At 32.9% G+C, this 17,515-nt stretch overlaps 1 protein-coding gene across 1 annotated transcript in view; it reads right to left on the reverse strand.

Moving 5' to 3' along the window:
- Nucleotides 1–17,515, reverse strand: part of KCNH5 (potassium voltage-gated channel subfamily H member 5) — a 251,229-nt gene that overhangs the window by 80,447 nt on the left and 153,267 nt on the right. The window contains exon 8 of the mRNA XM_016141793.2: nt 16,478–16,677. Within this exon, the coding sequence (XP_015997279.1) occupies nt 16,478–16,677 (200 nt within the window). The remainder of the gene's footprint in view (nt 1–16,477; nt 16,678–17,515) is intronic.

Raw genomic sequence — 17,515 nt, forward strand, 5'->3', positions numbered from 1 at the left:
TTATATTAGGTTTGCAAATTTTATCTAACAAACTGAAGCATCAGTATCAGAGAAAAAGAAATAAATCTTTCTCCGACTAAGTTCATAGAAATTTTCAAAGCACTCTAAGACAGTTCAATCATTGTTTGCTATTTCATTTGCTCATTGATTCATTGGTCACCTACAAATGCCAGAAACATTGTCTTTTCGATATAGACTAAAAGCAAAATGAACAAAGAAACAAAACATAAAAATGCAGCTAATACCTTCAGAAGCTTCTAGCCTATTGGTTTAATAAGATATTTTAACAACAGCAACAACAGAAACTATATTGTTTTATCAATGAGACATGAGCAACGTTCTGGGAAAGCTCAGAGACATGAGTGACTTTAAAAATACCTTTCCTAGGATGGTCGGCAGCCTTATGCTTATTTGTGAAATCATAGTATCTAGTATTCAGTGGAGCAAACCAAATTTCCCTTTCCTGAGGTTCAAATGAAAACAAGGGTCCTTATGGTTTTTATTAAATTTAGTTTTAAACCCTAGCTCCAGAAATAATATCCGTCTCTATACATACACCCCTCAGGGATCTGGCCTTTCCTTGGATAACCAGCAACCCCCAAGGCAACAATAGTCAATAGCCCAGACCTGACTAATTGTCACAGGGTCTGGACCTGTGGCAGGTCCTGAGTCCTAAATTGGAATGACCTCCTAGCTCCTTTCCCATAAGACCAGAAAGAAGGACTCTACAGAAGACCTCAGAACTGTCCTTAAGACCTGAAGAAATAATTCATTACCCTATGTCACCTTTGACCAATCAGCTTCCAGTACGACTCTGAACCCCTAACCCACAATGTCTTATGACTTTGTCCTATATAATCTGTACTCTACACACCTTTGGAGAGCTTGGGCTTTTGAGCATTAGTTTTCTTGTTCTCCCAGATGGCGCCATTCATCAATAAAATAGCCAGTATCTTTCCACTGTAATTCTTGGTGTTTAGAGTTTGGCTCTGCTAGCACCACGTGGAAGAACTCTTTCTGTTCTATAACAAACACAGCTCACCAGGGATTTCAATATCATTTCCATAGACTCGATTGGTTCAGATTTTGAAAGAAATAGAAAGTAGCAATTAATCCTCACAAAAACCGTAAAATACGTATTTCCATTTTACAGATGTTAGTAACATACCCATGGTCTGAATGACTGGAAAGCCCTCTTGCTCTTTCTATAACACAACATTGCTTCTGAATACAGAGACAACAGAAACAGTTGGAGGCACACTTGAGTACGGAATCTAGGTCTGATCAGAATGCTACCCAAAATTCATCCATGTTGTCACGAGTTGCAGTATTTCATTTTTTCCTATGGCCGAGCAGTATTCCACTGTATATATGTACCACATCTTCTTTATCCAATCATTATCAAAGGACACTTTGATCTCAAGAATATCATGCTAAGTGAAATAAGTCAGATGGAAAAAGTCAAGGACCATATGATTTCTCTCATATGTGAGCTATAAAACCAAAAGCAACAAATGAATAACACAAACGAAAACTCAAAGACACAGAAAACAGTATGGTGTTTACCAGGGGGACGGGGGTGGGGGGGGAGAGGAAGTAGACATGGGTAAAGGGGGGTCAAATACATGGTGACAGAAGGAGATGTGATGTTGGGTGGTGAACGCACAATGCAATATATAGATGATCTAGTATAGAATTATACATTTGAAACCTATATAATTTTATTAACTAATGTCACCCCAATGAATTTAATGAAATTAAAAACAAAAGAATGCTATTCAACATGGCTCTCACATTTCCACGTGGGCCTTTTGGAAACATTTCCTGAAGGATCCTCAGATTGGTGCCCTCATCCCTTTTGGGGAACCAAACCTGTTTGACAACACCCTCAGCACTTTATAACAACATGACTACCTGCCTCTCACCCCGACTTTTCTAATCTTTTGGTATTCTTTCTACTCCTCAAACTAACCCTAGATCTTGTCTCACTCACTTGTTTGTTTTCATGGTGACATTGGTTAATGGAATCCAGTAAGTTTCGGGTATACATTTAACAGTAAGGCATATATATAATGCATTGTGTGTTCACCTTCCATAGTTAGATTTCTTTCTGTAACCACATATTTGACCCTCTTTACTATGTCTACCTTCTCTCTCTCCCCTCCCCCACTCTCCCCTTCCCTCTGGTAACCACTAGTCTATTGTCCATGTCCGTGAATCTCTTGTTCGTTTGTTGCTTTTAGGTTTATATTCCACATATAAGTGATATCATATGGTTTTCAACTTTTTCTGTCTGGCTTATTTTGCTTAGCATGATTATCTTGAGGTCCATCCATGTTGTCACAAATGGCAGTATTTCATCTCTTCTTATGGCTGAGTAGTATTCCATTGTATATGTGTGCCACAGCTTATTTAGCCAATCATCTATCATAGAGCATTTCGGTTGCTTCCATGTCCTGGCCACTGTGAATAATGCTGCTATGAACATCATTGTGAAAATATATTTTTGGATATTCAAGTCTTTGGGGGTAAATATCCAAGAGAAAGATTGCTGGATCATATGAGGAAATTCCAAACTGTTTTCCATAGTGGCTGTACAATTTTCAGTCCCACCAGCAATATATGAAGGTTCCTTTTTCTCCGCATCCTCTCCAACACTTGTTATTACTTGTCCTGTTGATAACAGCTATTCTAACAGGTGTGAGATGGTATCTTATTGTGGTTTTGATTTACATTTCCCTAATAGCTAGAGATGATGAACATCTTTTCAATATATTCATTGGTCATTTGTCTGTCTTCTTGGGAGAAGTATCCGTTCAGGTCATCTGCCCATTTTTTGATTGGATGTTTATTTTTGTTGTTGTTATTGAGTTGTATGAGTTCTTTGTATATTTTAGATATTAGGCCCTCATCGGAGGCATTGCTTACAAATATATTTTCCCATTCAGATGGTTCTCTCTTTACCATGTTGACAATTTCTTTTGCTGTACAGAACTTTTTAGTTTGATGTAGTCTCATTCATTTATTTTTGCTTTTACTCCCCTTGCCTTTGAGGTCAAATTCATAAAATCCTCTTTAAGTCCAAAGTCCATAAGTTTAATTCATACATTCTCTTCTATGCAATTTATTGTTTCGGTTCTTATATTCAGGTCCTTAATCTTTTTTGAGTTAATTTTGGTATGTAGTGATAGACAACAATCTAGTTTCATTCTTTTGCAGGTGGCTTTCCAGTTTTCCCAGAACCATTTATTAAAGAGGCTTTCCTTTCTCCACTGCTTGTTTTTGGCTTTTTTTGTCAAAAATTATTTTCTCATATATGGGTTTACTTCCCACCACCACTCCTTGAAGAGACTTTTCTCATTTTTAACTCTTTACAACTTGTCAAAGATCACTTGACTATGTATTCGTGAGTTTATTTCTGTCTTTATGTTAGTAGCATACTAACATATATATGTCTGTCTTTATGTTAGTAGCATACTGTTTTAATTACTGTAGATTTATAATACAGTTTGTAATCAGGAAATGTGATTCCTCTAGTTTTGTTGTTCTTTCTTAAGAACTTTTGGCTACTAGGGTCTTTTATGATTTCTTATGAATTGTAGGATATATATTTCTTCTATTTTAGAAAAAAAATGATGACGTTTTCATATTTAAGTCTTAAAGCTCAAAATTGATTGATATGGTGTGAAGAAGAGGTCAAATTGAACTTTTTCCCATATGGGTAACCATTAATCCAAATAACATTTATTGAATGATCTTGCCTTTCCCACTAATATATATTGGCATATGCCTGTCATATACAAAGTCACCTCATATGTTCGGTGCTATTTTTAGACTCATTAACATGTATCATTACCATATGTTAATTTGATTCTCCTTTTACCAAAATCACACTGTCTAATTACTACACATGACTCTTCCTCACTCCAAAGTTGCATCCGTCGCTGCTACTTTAATAAATCTGCTTTTATTAAGTCCATCAGTAAGCATCACATTGAAAAATCCAAGTGGAATTTTCCACATTTAATTTTACTTATCTTTTAGAAGACTTCAAGACAGTTGTTCATTTTCTCTCTTGGATTCCATAAAATAAAATATTTCTGCTTTTCATCTGCAATCACCAGGCACTGCTCAGTGTCTATTTTGGCCTCTTCTCATTTACCTCATCTAAAGGTAGCAGTTTCTTAAAGCTTGATCTTATATTCTTTTCTTTTTCCTAGCTGTACTGTTGTTTTGAGTGATCACAGCTAGGTCTTTATGGCCTTTTATATATTAATGGCTATCAAATTTATATGCCTTTATGAACCCCAGAATTATATCCATTGATAAAATAAATATTTATTGAGCATCTACTATTTACCAATCACTATTCTAGATGCTAATTAATTATTCAGTAGTGGACAGAAAGAGGCAAAACTCTCTGCCTGCACAAAATGTTTATTCTAATAGGACACAATCAACAAATAAAAAAATGAACTATATAAATAATACTTTCAATTATCAGAAGTTCTGTGAAGAAAACTAAATCAGGGGAGCTCCTTAAGAACTTTAGGTATGGAGATCCTGCAATTTTAAATAGGACAGAAATATGACAATCTTACTAGAGATCCAATAATCATAAGCAGAGGTCAGCAAATTAGGACCTGAGGGCCAAATCTGGCCCAGCACCTGTGTTTGTATAGTCAGCGATCTAAGAATGATTTTTACATTTTTAAATAGTTGAAAGAAATCAAAAGAAAAATAATATATTATGACATGTGAAAATATATGAAATTCAAATGAATGGGTCCATAAACAAGTTTCCATTGGAACACAGCTATATTCATTTACTTACATATTATCTATGGCTCATTTCATGTATAATGGCAAGTTGAATAGTTGACACAAAGACCATATGGTCCACAAAGTATAAACTATGCATCATCTGGTCCTGTATGCAAAGTTTCCTGATCCTTGATCTTAACCAATTTGCTCTATTGCTTGCAAATAAAAAGCCTTACATGACAAAGTTCTTTTTAGATTCAGTGCCAGAAGAAAATATATAATTCTTTAGACAAATGTGTTTGTTTTCTTTAATAAAACAGGATTTCTTTTTTTAATTCAGCTGCTAGGAAAATTAAAAGCTCAATATGACCAAGTTCAGTAACAATGACACTCCAGGTGGATGGACACCTCTATTGTGTTTAATCCTTTACCTGTATGTGTTCATATTTATGAATGTCTATTGTACTGTCTTGTTTTATATTGATTTTAATTTTATGAGATATCTATAATTTTGTGTGAAAGTCAATATAATTTGAACAAACAAAAGGATAAGTTATATTTGGTATATAATTTTTAAGAGGTCATCCTTAAAACTGTAATGACCAGACTATCTTTCTCTATTATGAGATTTGGAATGATAGGATTAAACAAGTACATGTTTAAGTTCATGAAAAGACATAGTGCTCCTCTGTGGCAAAACTACTGTCCTAATTTATGTGATATTTAATATTCTTATATATGGTGTAGGGAAAATATGTAATATCATTTAAAAGGTTTTTCTCAAGATATTTCTTAAATAATTTTATACAGGAAAGTACAAGTCTCAAGCAACTGGGAAACTTATTTCTGTGAAATAACTGATGCTATGACACTAATATTCTTATGCACGATTGCCAATCAAGAAAGGAGGTATATTAAAATTAAAATGATAATCTTACATTATGTGTTTTATTATCAAAATAAAGGTTATAAAATTAAGATTTGGGTTTTTTTAATCAGCTCCTTTGAATCTCCTATAAAAGACTTCAAAAATGATGTGTCAAGAAAGAAAAATTAGTTGGGTTTTTTGTTTGTTTTTATTTTGCCTTATTTTTGAACCTTTTCAATACCCATCAAAAAGTCAAATCAATGGAACTCTTTCCCTGTGGGTTTGAAGGGAAATTTCACTACAAGAACTTTCTTAAAACCGGTAAAAGATAATTTTAATATTAAGAATATTAACTCTAGTATTCCATGAAATTTAAACTACATAACCAAGTCTTTTTGTTGTATATCTGGGTCTTATATAAGTAATAAGTTTGATGGTGGGACCACAATTAATATATTCATTCAGTACTTTCTTAGAGTGATACTGTATAATCGTTGGCTTAAGATCCTATGGCTTTCTGAAATCTGTTCATTAAAATATTAAGTTCTTAAGGGAACTTAGGTTCTTAAAGGATTTTTAAAAAGTGTATATATTTATGAAATGCTACATATTAAGTGCCTATACAAATGAAAACAGATTTTCCTAGCCTAAAGAGTAAGAATATAAGAACTTCTTTTAATATTTCAAAACTATAATATTAATCAAATATTCAACACAAGTTAGGCAACAGAAGCTTACTAAAATTCCAGGTTTCATTGTTCCTGGTTGTAATTATACCAATTCAGTTTAGTAAAATTACATATCTCTCATGGATTAATAAAAACAAACAAGAATTTTCACAATCATGCTATTATTTGGCTTTAGAGTACTTACAAAGTAGTAATCAAAGAGCACATAATTGTAACATGTTTATAAGGATTCAGAGACTTCGATATATCTCAAAGCACAGAATGTTAGAAATAGTACATTTACTTATTCTCAATACAGGTGAGAACCAAACTTCTCTATGTTAAGGAGGAAAACCAAAGTTTTTTATTTTGTTTTGTTTTGTTTTTAAAGAACATCATCTTTTACTTTGAATGCTAACACTTCATAATTATCTATATTTCAATTAGGGAATTGGAAAATATTATTTATGCAACTATTTTTCTCTGTCTACCCCCAATAAACTGTAAGTTTCATGCAGCAAGAACTCTGCCTATCCTGTTCACATCTACATCTCCAGTGCTTGGCATAACATCTGGAACACAGTAGGTCTGAAATAACTGAGTGATGCAAAGAACATGGACTTTGGAGTCAGAACTCTAGAAACAGAATCAAACAGACTCTGCCATTAGAGTCCCTAAATGTGTGTTTTGTTCCCTCTGAGTCTTGGTCTACATTCTTTCAGGTGTCCCAGATCTGGAGGCCAAGTATGTCTTGAAATAACCATAAAACACTATCAGCAGGTAAAAGAAAGCAGAATTGATTTGATCAGTCTTGCTAGTTCTGTGTGACAGGAACTGTCTAATTCACCACTGTCATCCCAGAGACTGGAACAATGTATTGAGTCTAAGTAGGGACTTAACCAACATTTATTATTGAATACTGGAACAGGAAACAGATCTGTAAACACCAACCTATGTGTCAATATCTATATAAATATATATAAATTCTTGAATAAACTTTCTGTCAGACCGCAGCTCTCAGCCCAGAGAATTTCACTTCCTTTTAAAAATAATTTTCCATTTTCTTCTAACCACACAATATTTATTACAAAATTAACAAATCATTATTAAATCAAAACTCTTCTAACAGAGGATTTAAATGACAAAATATTACTATTAACAGTAAAGATGATTTTGGGTTTGGGGTTTTGGTTTTATTTGCTTCCTAATGATATGGATGAATGGTTCTCAACTATATTGAGAATTGCTGAATGAATGAATTACTGCTAATTGTATTGTGCTCTGTAATTTACTGAAGCGGGTGAATCATTAAAAATATGCTAAAATTATGTAACCATTGATTTTACCACTTTACCAGGCACTCTGAAGCCAAAGTAGTAACTGTCAGATTAAAAAGGGAAAGTCTCTTTGGATGAACTCGAACTTTAAATTGTGCCATTAGACAACAGAGATCTTTATTGAAACTATTGGGTGTTACTTGGTAGCTATGCTGGGTTGTTTCTCTTCTAACAGTAACCGGTTCCCCATAGGAGCTCTACATCCCATTAATTTCTCATTTATTATCAACCTAAAGTTTGATACAAGGGTTATAATAATAAACTATTAATTAATACTCTGTCTCTTGATTTTTCCTTAGTGCTAAAAGGATACTGCTACCATTTCTCACAAAATCTTCCCAATTATACATTTAAATTTTAATCTTAGAAATGGAAAGATCATGAAAAAATATAAATTCTGTGAGTTTAAGTTATTGATCATCCAGTTGGAATATGGCAACTAGACTGGGAGACTAACTGACTAGAACTCAAGTGTACTTACTGTTGATTCAGCAATTTGTCCATCCTACTTCACCTACACCACCTCCAGTTTGTCCCCAAACTACGGAATCTTTTGATCTTCACATTGGCTTCTGGAAGTAGAACTACTAACTCTGCATTAGAATATTTATGCCCAAGATCTGGAATTACTCCACGTGAGCCTACCATACCTCTTCTGAGCAACCAACCTATACAAGTTTTCAGATGGGCTCTGCTATATTATTTAACCCTGAGATCATGATGTTGAAATTCCAGTCAAGAACTAAAGAGATTTATTTTCAGTGTATAGGAAGATGATGATTGAGGAGTGTAAGGAAAGCTTATTTGAAAGAATACATGTGAAAAAAAAATATTTAAGGATAAGGAGATATCTGTCTACCAGATAATAATGTACAGAATGGCTAGGTCACTGCCTTTGTAATGCAGACCTGGTCCAAATTCAAGTCCCTCTGTGCATATAAAAGACAAGTTATTGACTCTCTTAACAGCCTAATTTCTATATTAGTAAATTGAGAATAATTATAGTACTTATGTATTGGAAAAAATAAAAATTAAACATATTAAGATTATTGACCTATTAAATTCATGAAGATTAAAAGATTAACATCTAGTATTAACAATGTTATTCTGAAAAAGGACACATGTAAACTTATATTAGTTAAAGCTCCTGATCTTTTAAAACAAACTATAAAAATAATAATATGAGCTAGAAAATGTACACACCCTTTTTACATGGAAAATCCCATTCTCAGTGTTTAACTTAATATAATCATTAGCCATCTTAAATATCTAATAATGAGACTCATAAATATATTATGACATATCCTTTAAATGAAATACAAATGTTTATGTAATATATATAACATAAAAATATGTTTATAAAATCTTGCAGAATAGATGTGGCAAGCTATGTTTCTGTGAGTTGTAGGATTATAGGTGATTTATTATATCTTCTTCTTTTTCTAGTTCTTACTTCTAACTTTATATAACAGTTATGTATTTCTATTAAGGAAACATTTTTAGAACTAAAATTGCCATATAAATACATTTACTCTGACATTTATTCATCCTTGGTAACAGTGATAATAACAGAATGTGTGAAGCTCTACTCTGGTTATGAATGTATTTTCAGACACTTGAACACAAAGGCAGCAGACCTAATTTTAAATATATGTGCTCATTAATCAGCATTAGAGTACTAATAAGGTCTACATGTCCCTGCATTGATTTAGGTGTTTTTATTGGTTTTAGAGTAAGATTAACATTCAGTTAAAATTATTCTATGGAAATGGACTTCATAGACCATTTACAGTTAATTAACATCAGTTAATTAATGACTTACTAGTAGTTAAAGAACTAAAGTTTTGCTTCTTCTCCTTTCTATTTTTTTCCACCTTCAAACCAGTTACTTAACTATTAGCACATAGTTTGAGTTTTATTTAAAAATGTGTAAAGAGTTTCAGTTTCTGACAACCCTTTATGTCCAAATTCTATTGCTTTCTCTACTGCCTTCTTTAATTCACACCATCCCAATCTAGATTTATCCCCAATCTCTTTTTTTTTTTTTTAAATCTTACATGGTTCCTTATATTGTATTTCAAGTGTCAGTACAATTTAGAATAATATGTTTATTTCTGTGGTGGTCTTTCCAATCCCATTAGACTCTGGAGCAACATAAGAGCAGGGATTGTATTTACCACTCCATAGCAATTACAGCAATACTCTATAAAATCATGGTTTTCTTTAATGTAAATGCAAATTTTAAAAGATGACTATTTTCCTATTTATAAATGCTACCATAGTATAGAGCCTTCAATAATCGGTGTCTTCTATGTCTCAGAGATAACCCCAGAAGAAATTAGGGTGGTTAAGACTTCCTCAAGAAAGTTCATGACATAAAGAAATGAGGAAGTATGCTAATGTGAGAAGAGAATGTCTGAAGGTCTTAAGACAGATCATGACTCATAAAAAAGTAGAAGTGGGAGAAAGCTGCCAGATCGTACCACCATGTGCTCTTCTCCTTGACTGCAGGACCTTGCCCAGGAGCAGGGCATGAAGGGGCATCTCAGGCAATTGGCAGTGAACACTAGAAGACTCTATTTCTTATATAACAATTTGTATTTTTATTTTACTCTATTTTGCACTATTCTCTCCACCCTCTTGCTGCCTTCTGCTGTGCCAGACAGGGATGCCTATGGTTATTTGGCACTACTAGTAAAGGAGTTGAAAATGGCTTTCAGTACATCATAGAATGCAAATGAATCCAAAAATCAAAAGCAAACAGTCTGACCCAAAGGGCAGGTATCTTTCAGGCATTACCATGAAAACCGGGAAAGAGATGGGAAATTGGATAGGTATTTAGAAAGCCATGAAGTCCTGGGAAAAAAATGTATAACAAATATAATCAACTAATAAAAACAAGAGAAATCAGAGAAATGAAAATATCTTTTTTTAAGTTCAGTATATAAAATCCAACCATCTGCATAATCCTACCTTTATCTAGTAAACTGCAAAAGCTGTGTAGGAAGCACTATAATCTCATTCAAAAATAGGTGTTTCAATAGCCACTTTTTCAAATTTAGAGTTTGAAAACAGATCAATCAAAGCAGCTCAGAAAAAAAAAATAATAGGTTAGCTACAAACACCTACTCATACTATAACACCATCTGCAGCATGTAATTCATTCATGATTTAATTTTTCCCCAAAGTCTAAAGTCTAAATTATATTTGTGTCTTTCCATTCAATGTGTATGTATATAGAAATATTCACCCAAATTACTTTCCAACTGAGGTTCTATTTTCATCTATATTTAAAGACAACAGTACATACTGAACACCAAGCAAGAACCAAGATTAAAAATGGTGCCAGTCATGACATCATTGTAGTTTATGACTGGTAAAGGATCGAATCAATTATAATCATACTAGATTAAATTATTTCCTAGTACTTACTATTGCTTATCTTATGCCAGCACTATGCAAGCACTCTTCATTCTCCAGCTAACTAAGTAAGGTAGGTGGTATGGTAGTATCTCCATTATAGCTGCGAACACAGAAGCATGGAACCCATTCCTCATCATCTAAAAAAATCTAGGCTACCAAGCAAATCAACCAGAGCCCTATAATGCTGCCTTCTCATTCCTGGACTATGGTATTGAATAATTCCTTCGTCCCCTCCTCAGAGGCAGAGTGGTAAGAAAATGAAGTACAAACAAGCTTATACTATTACACTAAAGTAATTTTGACATGGCACATTAAAAAAAAAAATGCACTTACTATTATTCCTAGAGAGATGTTTGAATCATTCATGGTTTAACTTAGTTATACAATGTCTCCCTATCCTTATTAGAGAAAACTATTACTACCTACTACCTGACACACAAAAAGTTCACTAATAACTAGCTAACAGCAATATAAAGCTTGAATTGTAGCACTCTTAAATTACACCAAAAACTCATGACAAACTACATATATATATTTGAATGTTCCAAATCAGCATCACAGAAAATATTACCTAAAGTTCTCATCTACTTGTAACATTTCTAATAAACCCTTAAGTTCTATTTTATTTAACTTCTGATATATAAAAGGAAAAATAAAATCGAGGCTTCAGATAAAGTCTACTTATTCAGATAAAGCCTATAGGTCACTAGGAAAAAGAAATGTCAAAATAATTCTGAATGCTTACTCTGTAATATTTCAGTGGATAATAACTAAGAATCACATGAAGACATCACAAAAGTTAAGGTCCCTTGACATGTTTAGGTATAGATAGAAAAGTCACAGTTTTCAGATATTTGAAGCATGATGCTTTCACACCATAGACTGAAAAATATAATTCCTTGTAATGATAGACTAGGCTATCATAGATAGTGTCTCTTGCTCAACTAGAAGGTTACTTAAAGACCACAGGAAAAACATGCCAGTTATTTCATGTGCCTGTCCTGGCTTATTCCCATCAGGGATTCTGGGTCCTCATAATTTTTTTAAGATGGTATCTGTCTTATCACCTTGGAACAACTAGTTAGTTCCATTTGTGAAACTAAAGTACTTAGCTATACTGATAAAAAAAAAAATTGGGGGGAAGTAATTATTGGATCATTATAGAATTTTGTTCTATAATTTTTATACAGGATCCCTTGAATATATGCATTTGGATTATAAGCAAGTTCTGATACATAATAGTACTCAAAAGGATTCAGACACAATTATTATATAATCTTAGTATCAGGACCTGTACTATGTTCTGCCTGTATCCTTTAATAGCAAGTAATTTATTTCCTCCTGAAGCATATATATCACTGTGTTTTTAAATATTTCAAATATTTCAAGTCATCTGTCATACTCTCCTCAAGTTTTCAATTAGCCAAACTAAATTTTCATAGTTCCTTTAACTATTCATCTTACAAGATTCCCAGAACTGTATACCATCTTGATTATCTTCTGGTAACTGTGCAGACATCTGATAATATTTCTTTTAAAATATCTAGCTGGAAATTGAACAAATACTTTATCTATGATCTGATTAACATATATTGTATTGGGATGATTATTACCTCTCTTGATCCAAAGACAAAAGTGTTTTTAATGCTTTTAAGACCAGTTATTTTACTATATTCACGTGTATATATTTACATGGTATATTTTTCTGTGGAGCAGTTCTTGGAAGGCTAGTGCCTTCACTCTTGGGTTCAGCTATACATTAATATAGGAACCTCGTGATGTATTTAAATATTGAACCAAAAAAATTATGCTGTGTATGTACAAGAACGTCATCCTTGTTTTTCACACTTAGGAATACAAAGAAATGTTGAGACTCACTTTTCTAATTAAAAAAATATATATAAGTAAACTGATCAAAAGGAATTTACTTTAACTTGTAGGAAAAAATATATATATCGCCTACTATATTTGGAAGAAGTAGAGCACTTCCGTGATAGATTAGGTTTAAAAATAACCTAGGATTTTAAAATATTCAAAATCTCAATTTCTTTAAATTCTAAAAGCATAATTCTGCCTGAATATTTTGCATAATTCTGCCAGAACTTTTCATATAGTGGGATCTTCTTACTCATAGTTTATGGTTATTACAAAACATAGGAAACAAGAAATGAAGACCAAAGAGCTTTTTCTATTCATTTTTCCAAATTACATGTTAGAAAAATAATAAGACAGTGAAAAATAAAAAAATAATGATAAGGTTTTAAGCTTCATTCCATAAAACAAGCTGAAAAAAAATGCAGTATGATGAAAAATATGTGGTTCAAACAACATTACACAAATTGTACATTTTTTCATATGGTCTCCAAAACAGAAAATAAAATCCCTAGCTATTTACTCCACTTGAATTATTTCCCTGCAAAGTCATTTCAAACTGTAGGATACATTTTTTGAGCTTTTAACCATCATCCCTTCTATTTTTTCCCATAATCTCCTCTTTTCCATGTAAATCCTCACTCATTCCACCAATTTCTCTTGTCTTTTAAGTGCATAGAATGTTAGCAAGCAGCAAAGCCCACAGGATGGATTTTGGTTATTAAATTTAAAATTAATCTAAAGCAGCTATTGTAATTAGTGGTCAATAAAATACTTTCAACCAAATAAAATTAATCTAGGTAGTGTTCTATATAAAAAACATTGCCTAAGGCTACCTTTCATGATAAAAATGCTACAATCTCCATGTCAGTACTGATTTTAATACCAGAATTTGTATTAGAGAAAGTATTATTCACATAAGAGAAGTTAAGATTGAATTAAATGACTATGAATAATTTGCTTGTGGGTTAAAGCTGAATTAAAAAAAAACAATCCATAAAACTAAATATGGGGGAAAGATAAAAGGAAATCTCAGTAATTGGGGAAAAGGTTTTTCTCTAATTAGCTGCAATACATCATTATATTCTATTGTACCAGCAAGTGAAAAAAATAAAGCTCCCTTAGAACGAGAGAAGCATCAGAACAAAGACATTTGGCTTCATATATTATATTTCAATTTTTTTCAGGGTATACACTCATAGTTAAATCTGGTAACAACCTCCATTATTAAAGTATTTGAAATAATCAACAAAATGTGAGATGAAGATAGCAAAGCAAGTATTTGGCTTATTAGGGTACAGGAAGTCTAATAGTGGTCTCTAACATCAAATATGGGATAATTGTTAAAATTGAGAAGCTGTTTACTAAAGTTACATCATCAAATGCATCCACATTACTAAGAATGTGACTATAATTACAGAATTTATTTCAATATTGTCGTAAGTCTTTCATTTTCTTTTTTCTACCCTTGTGGAAGGCCTAACAGGCACCTAAGTCTTCTGCTCTGGTTATTAGGTTTACTGCTTCCTGTTCAGTATAGAATATGGTGTGTAATCCATGAATGCATTTTTAAATTCACCCTCATTTACCAGGCAATTCATAGGAATCTTCTATACCTACCTCTTTCCAGACTGAAACTTTGGCATATGTCTCTTTATTTGCAATACTGTTACTGTTAGTTCTTATGCATCTGGGTGGAGATTTTATTACGAGGCTGGGAGAAACCAATACAAGCATGAGGAGTTTGCTGCTATATTAAATTAAACTTCAAATATGTTTTATATGTATACAACAAAAAGGTCATATTTGCCACAGTTATCTAAATCTGCTTCTTCTATTAGTCAAAAACTACTTAAAGGATTCCCCATTCAGTTAGGAAGCACATCCATGATTTTTTTTTTATACAAAAGCTAATTTGTTTTAATATTTTTACTTATTTCTTTAAAAGTATTTTCATTTAAATTAAATTTTTTTTCACTTTGAATATGAGCCTCTACATCTTTTTTCCCCCTATTACCCCATTCTCCATCAGTACTCTGCTAATCAGAAGTACCGTTCTGTGACCAAAAATGGCAACAAGCAAATAAAAAATTAAGTGATAAATAATAGAAACCATAAATCCTTCCCAGCTGCATGGAGTGTGCACTTCTTGATACCTTGATACATACCATGCCAGTGTATTATACCCTAACTATATCATGAAGCAGGTAGTTGAACAGGTCCTTAAGGGGTAGCATAGGCTATGGGCTGGGCTCTTTTCTAATGTAAAAAGCCATTATTCCATCATTTCACTCATGTTTTCTGTCAGCTACCATGTGGCCCCATTGCATTTTCTGGACAGAAAAGCTTCTGCTGGAGATGGCGATGGACAAGGTACATGGGTGCCTTTTGACCTCGGTTTCACCGATTATGGACCTCAAAGGACAGCCTACATTTGACATCTTAAACACTGACTCTCACCTGCACCCCTGAGTGCAGTCTCGGTTCCTTCTTTGAATATCATCCCTACTAATCATGTATTGGCTCAGTTACATATAAATTAAATTCCACAGAAATGTAATTTGTCTTTTTCCCTTTGTGGTCACACACTCCATTTTAAGTGGCCATTTAACCAGAAAATCTATACTGCCTCTTATAAAATGTTGAAAGAGCAGTACATCTCACTCTTTCATGATTCTTCTACATAGTTAGCCTTGAGTAGCTCATCTGCACTCCCTTTAAGGCTTCTCTCCCTCAATTCTCATATTCTGTGTTCATTCCCTACATGTTCCCTCAGCCACCTTCTAATAACACCTCCTCTGGCTTAAAAAAACTATCTACTTGTTGTTTCATGAAATTTCCCTAACTAAACATCTACTTTGTAGTTTGCTCTTTCCCTGTGCTATTGAAAGGTACTTGTTAAACAGGTCTTATAGAAAAACTACCAGTCAACTCATAGGATTAAGAAAACAAAAAAAATTTGTGGGAAATGGCAAGGAAGGTAATGTGTTGTCTGATTAATATATATGTCAAAAATCAGTACCTAAAAATAATACTCTTCATTGGTGCTTACAAAGTAAAATAAATCATGATCGGTTTTCTCTAAAAGTCTTGTGTTTAGAAAGGGGAGAGATTTAAGTGGAGAACAGCAGACATATAATTTTTTTAGTTTATAAAGCAAGGTAGTTTCTTTCTAAAAGGGCAAAAAGTCAAAAGAAAAATCAAAAATAAAATATACCAGGAGAAATGGCAGCATTGTTAGAGTTTTAGAGGAATGCAGCAAATTATTCTGACTGGTAATGAGAGTGTTTTATGGAAATTAAGTAATTAGTTGTTTTTAGGAACTACAATTTCTAAATTGAGTGTGATGATTAGTAGTAATTTATAGTTAATGGTTGAGTGCTTTGTACCTTCTAAGCACTCAATAACATGATTGATTGATATGTCACTTATGAAATACAGAGTAACATTTATGAAGTAATTATACAAGTAATATATGGGAATACTCCAGGCATCTGAAGATCCTATTGAAATAGAAAATAAATAACAACAATAATAACCCATACCTTCTCTGTGTCGATGCCTTTTGACATGGACCATGTTGAGACAATATAATCCATGACTCGTTCACTAAGGCCTTTGGGGACCTGATAGAGTTTCAGAAAGTCCCGTACATTATTCAGCATCTCATGGTATCGGTTGGTATTGGCATACATTTGCTGGAAAATTGTGGTAACATTTCCAAAAATAGTTGCATAAAGAAGAGCTGAAAGAGAAGAAATGATGAAAATAAAACAAATATCCCAAGTGCAAAAATAATGTGAATATAGGCCCAATAAATGAATAATTTGACAGAGATGTCTTTATAAACTTTGAGGGTTAATGCATGCTAATCCCTGAAGAGTGCTGGAATCTAGTATTCACTCAGTAAATGTTATCTTCAGCATGATAAATATAATTTTATGAGCATACAATACTCTAGTCAATGTGGCAAAATATGAGAGTGGCTAATAGATTTCATTAAGAATTAAATGATCTAAAGTTATAATTTCCCTAAGAAATTCTAGCCTTATGACTAAAGTTACCTTCTAGCCTTGTCCTTCTGAATGAAGCCTAATAAATTTGAATTTTCCAGGGATTGATAATCCAGTTTAGAAATGTATGCTCTTGCATACTGTTTACTCCTTCCAGCTTTTGAAATACTTCTCTACTTATAAATATTTTTGACAGAACATAAGAAATACAGAAAATGAAGACAAATTAAAGTGTTCTAGTTTTAGACGGTTTTGAAGAAAAACAATCTTGGAATTAACAGTTAAAATCAAACTTGGAAAGTGCCTAAAACTTCAAGTTATTAAATTCATGTCAGTATGTCAGTGTTGTAAGCTTTTCGATTCCATCCTTTAATTAAGAGTAAAGCCAGCTTGCAGACCATTCATATTTATCTACAGGAGCCTATAAATGAGATAGGGTTTTGTAATGCCCCTCACTATGATCCTCTCTCTCAACCTATAATTTACCAATCCTTTTCTCACCAGAGCTAGTTTGGCTACTAATGTTTACCTGATCTTATAAAAGCTTTGAAAAGCAAATGAGTTCAGCCT

The sequence above is a fragment of the Rousettus aegyptiacus genome, unplaced genomic scaffold (assembly GCF_014176215.1).
Source record: "Rousettus aegyptiacus isolate mRouAeg1 unplaced genomic scaffold, mRouAeg1.p scaffold_m13_p_3, whole genome shotgun sequence".
Lineage (NCBI taxonomy): Eukaryota > Metazoa > Chordata > Mammalia > Chiroptera > Pteropodidae > Rousettus > Rousettus aegyptiacus.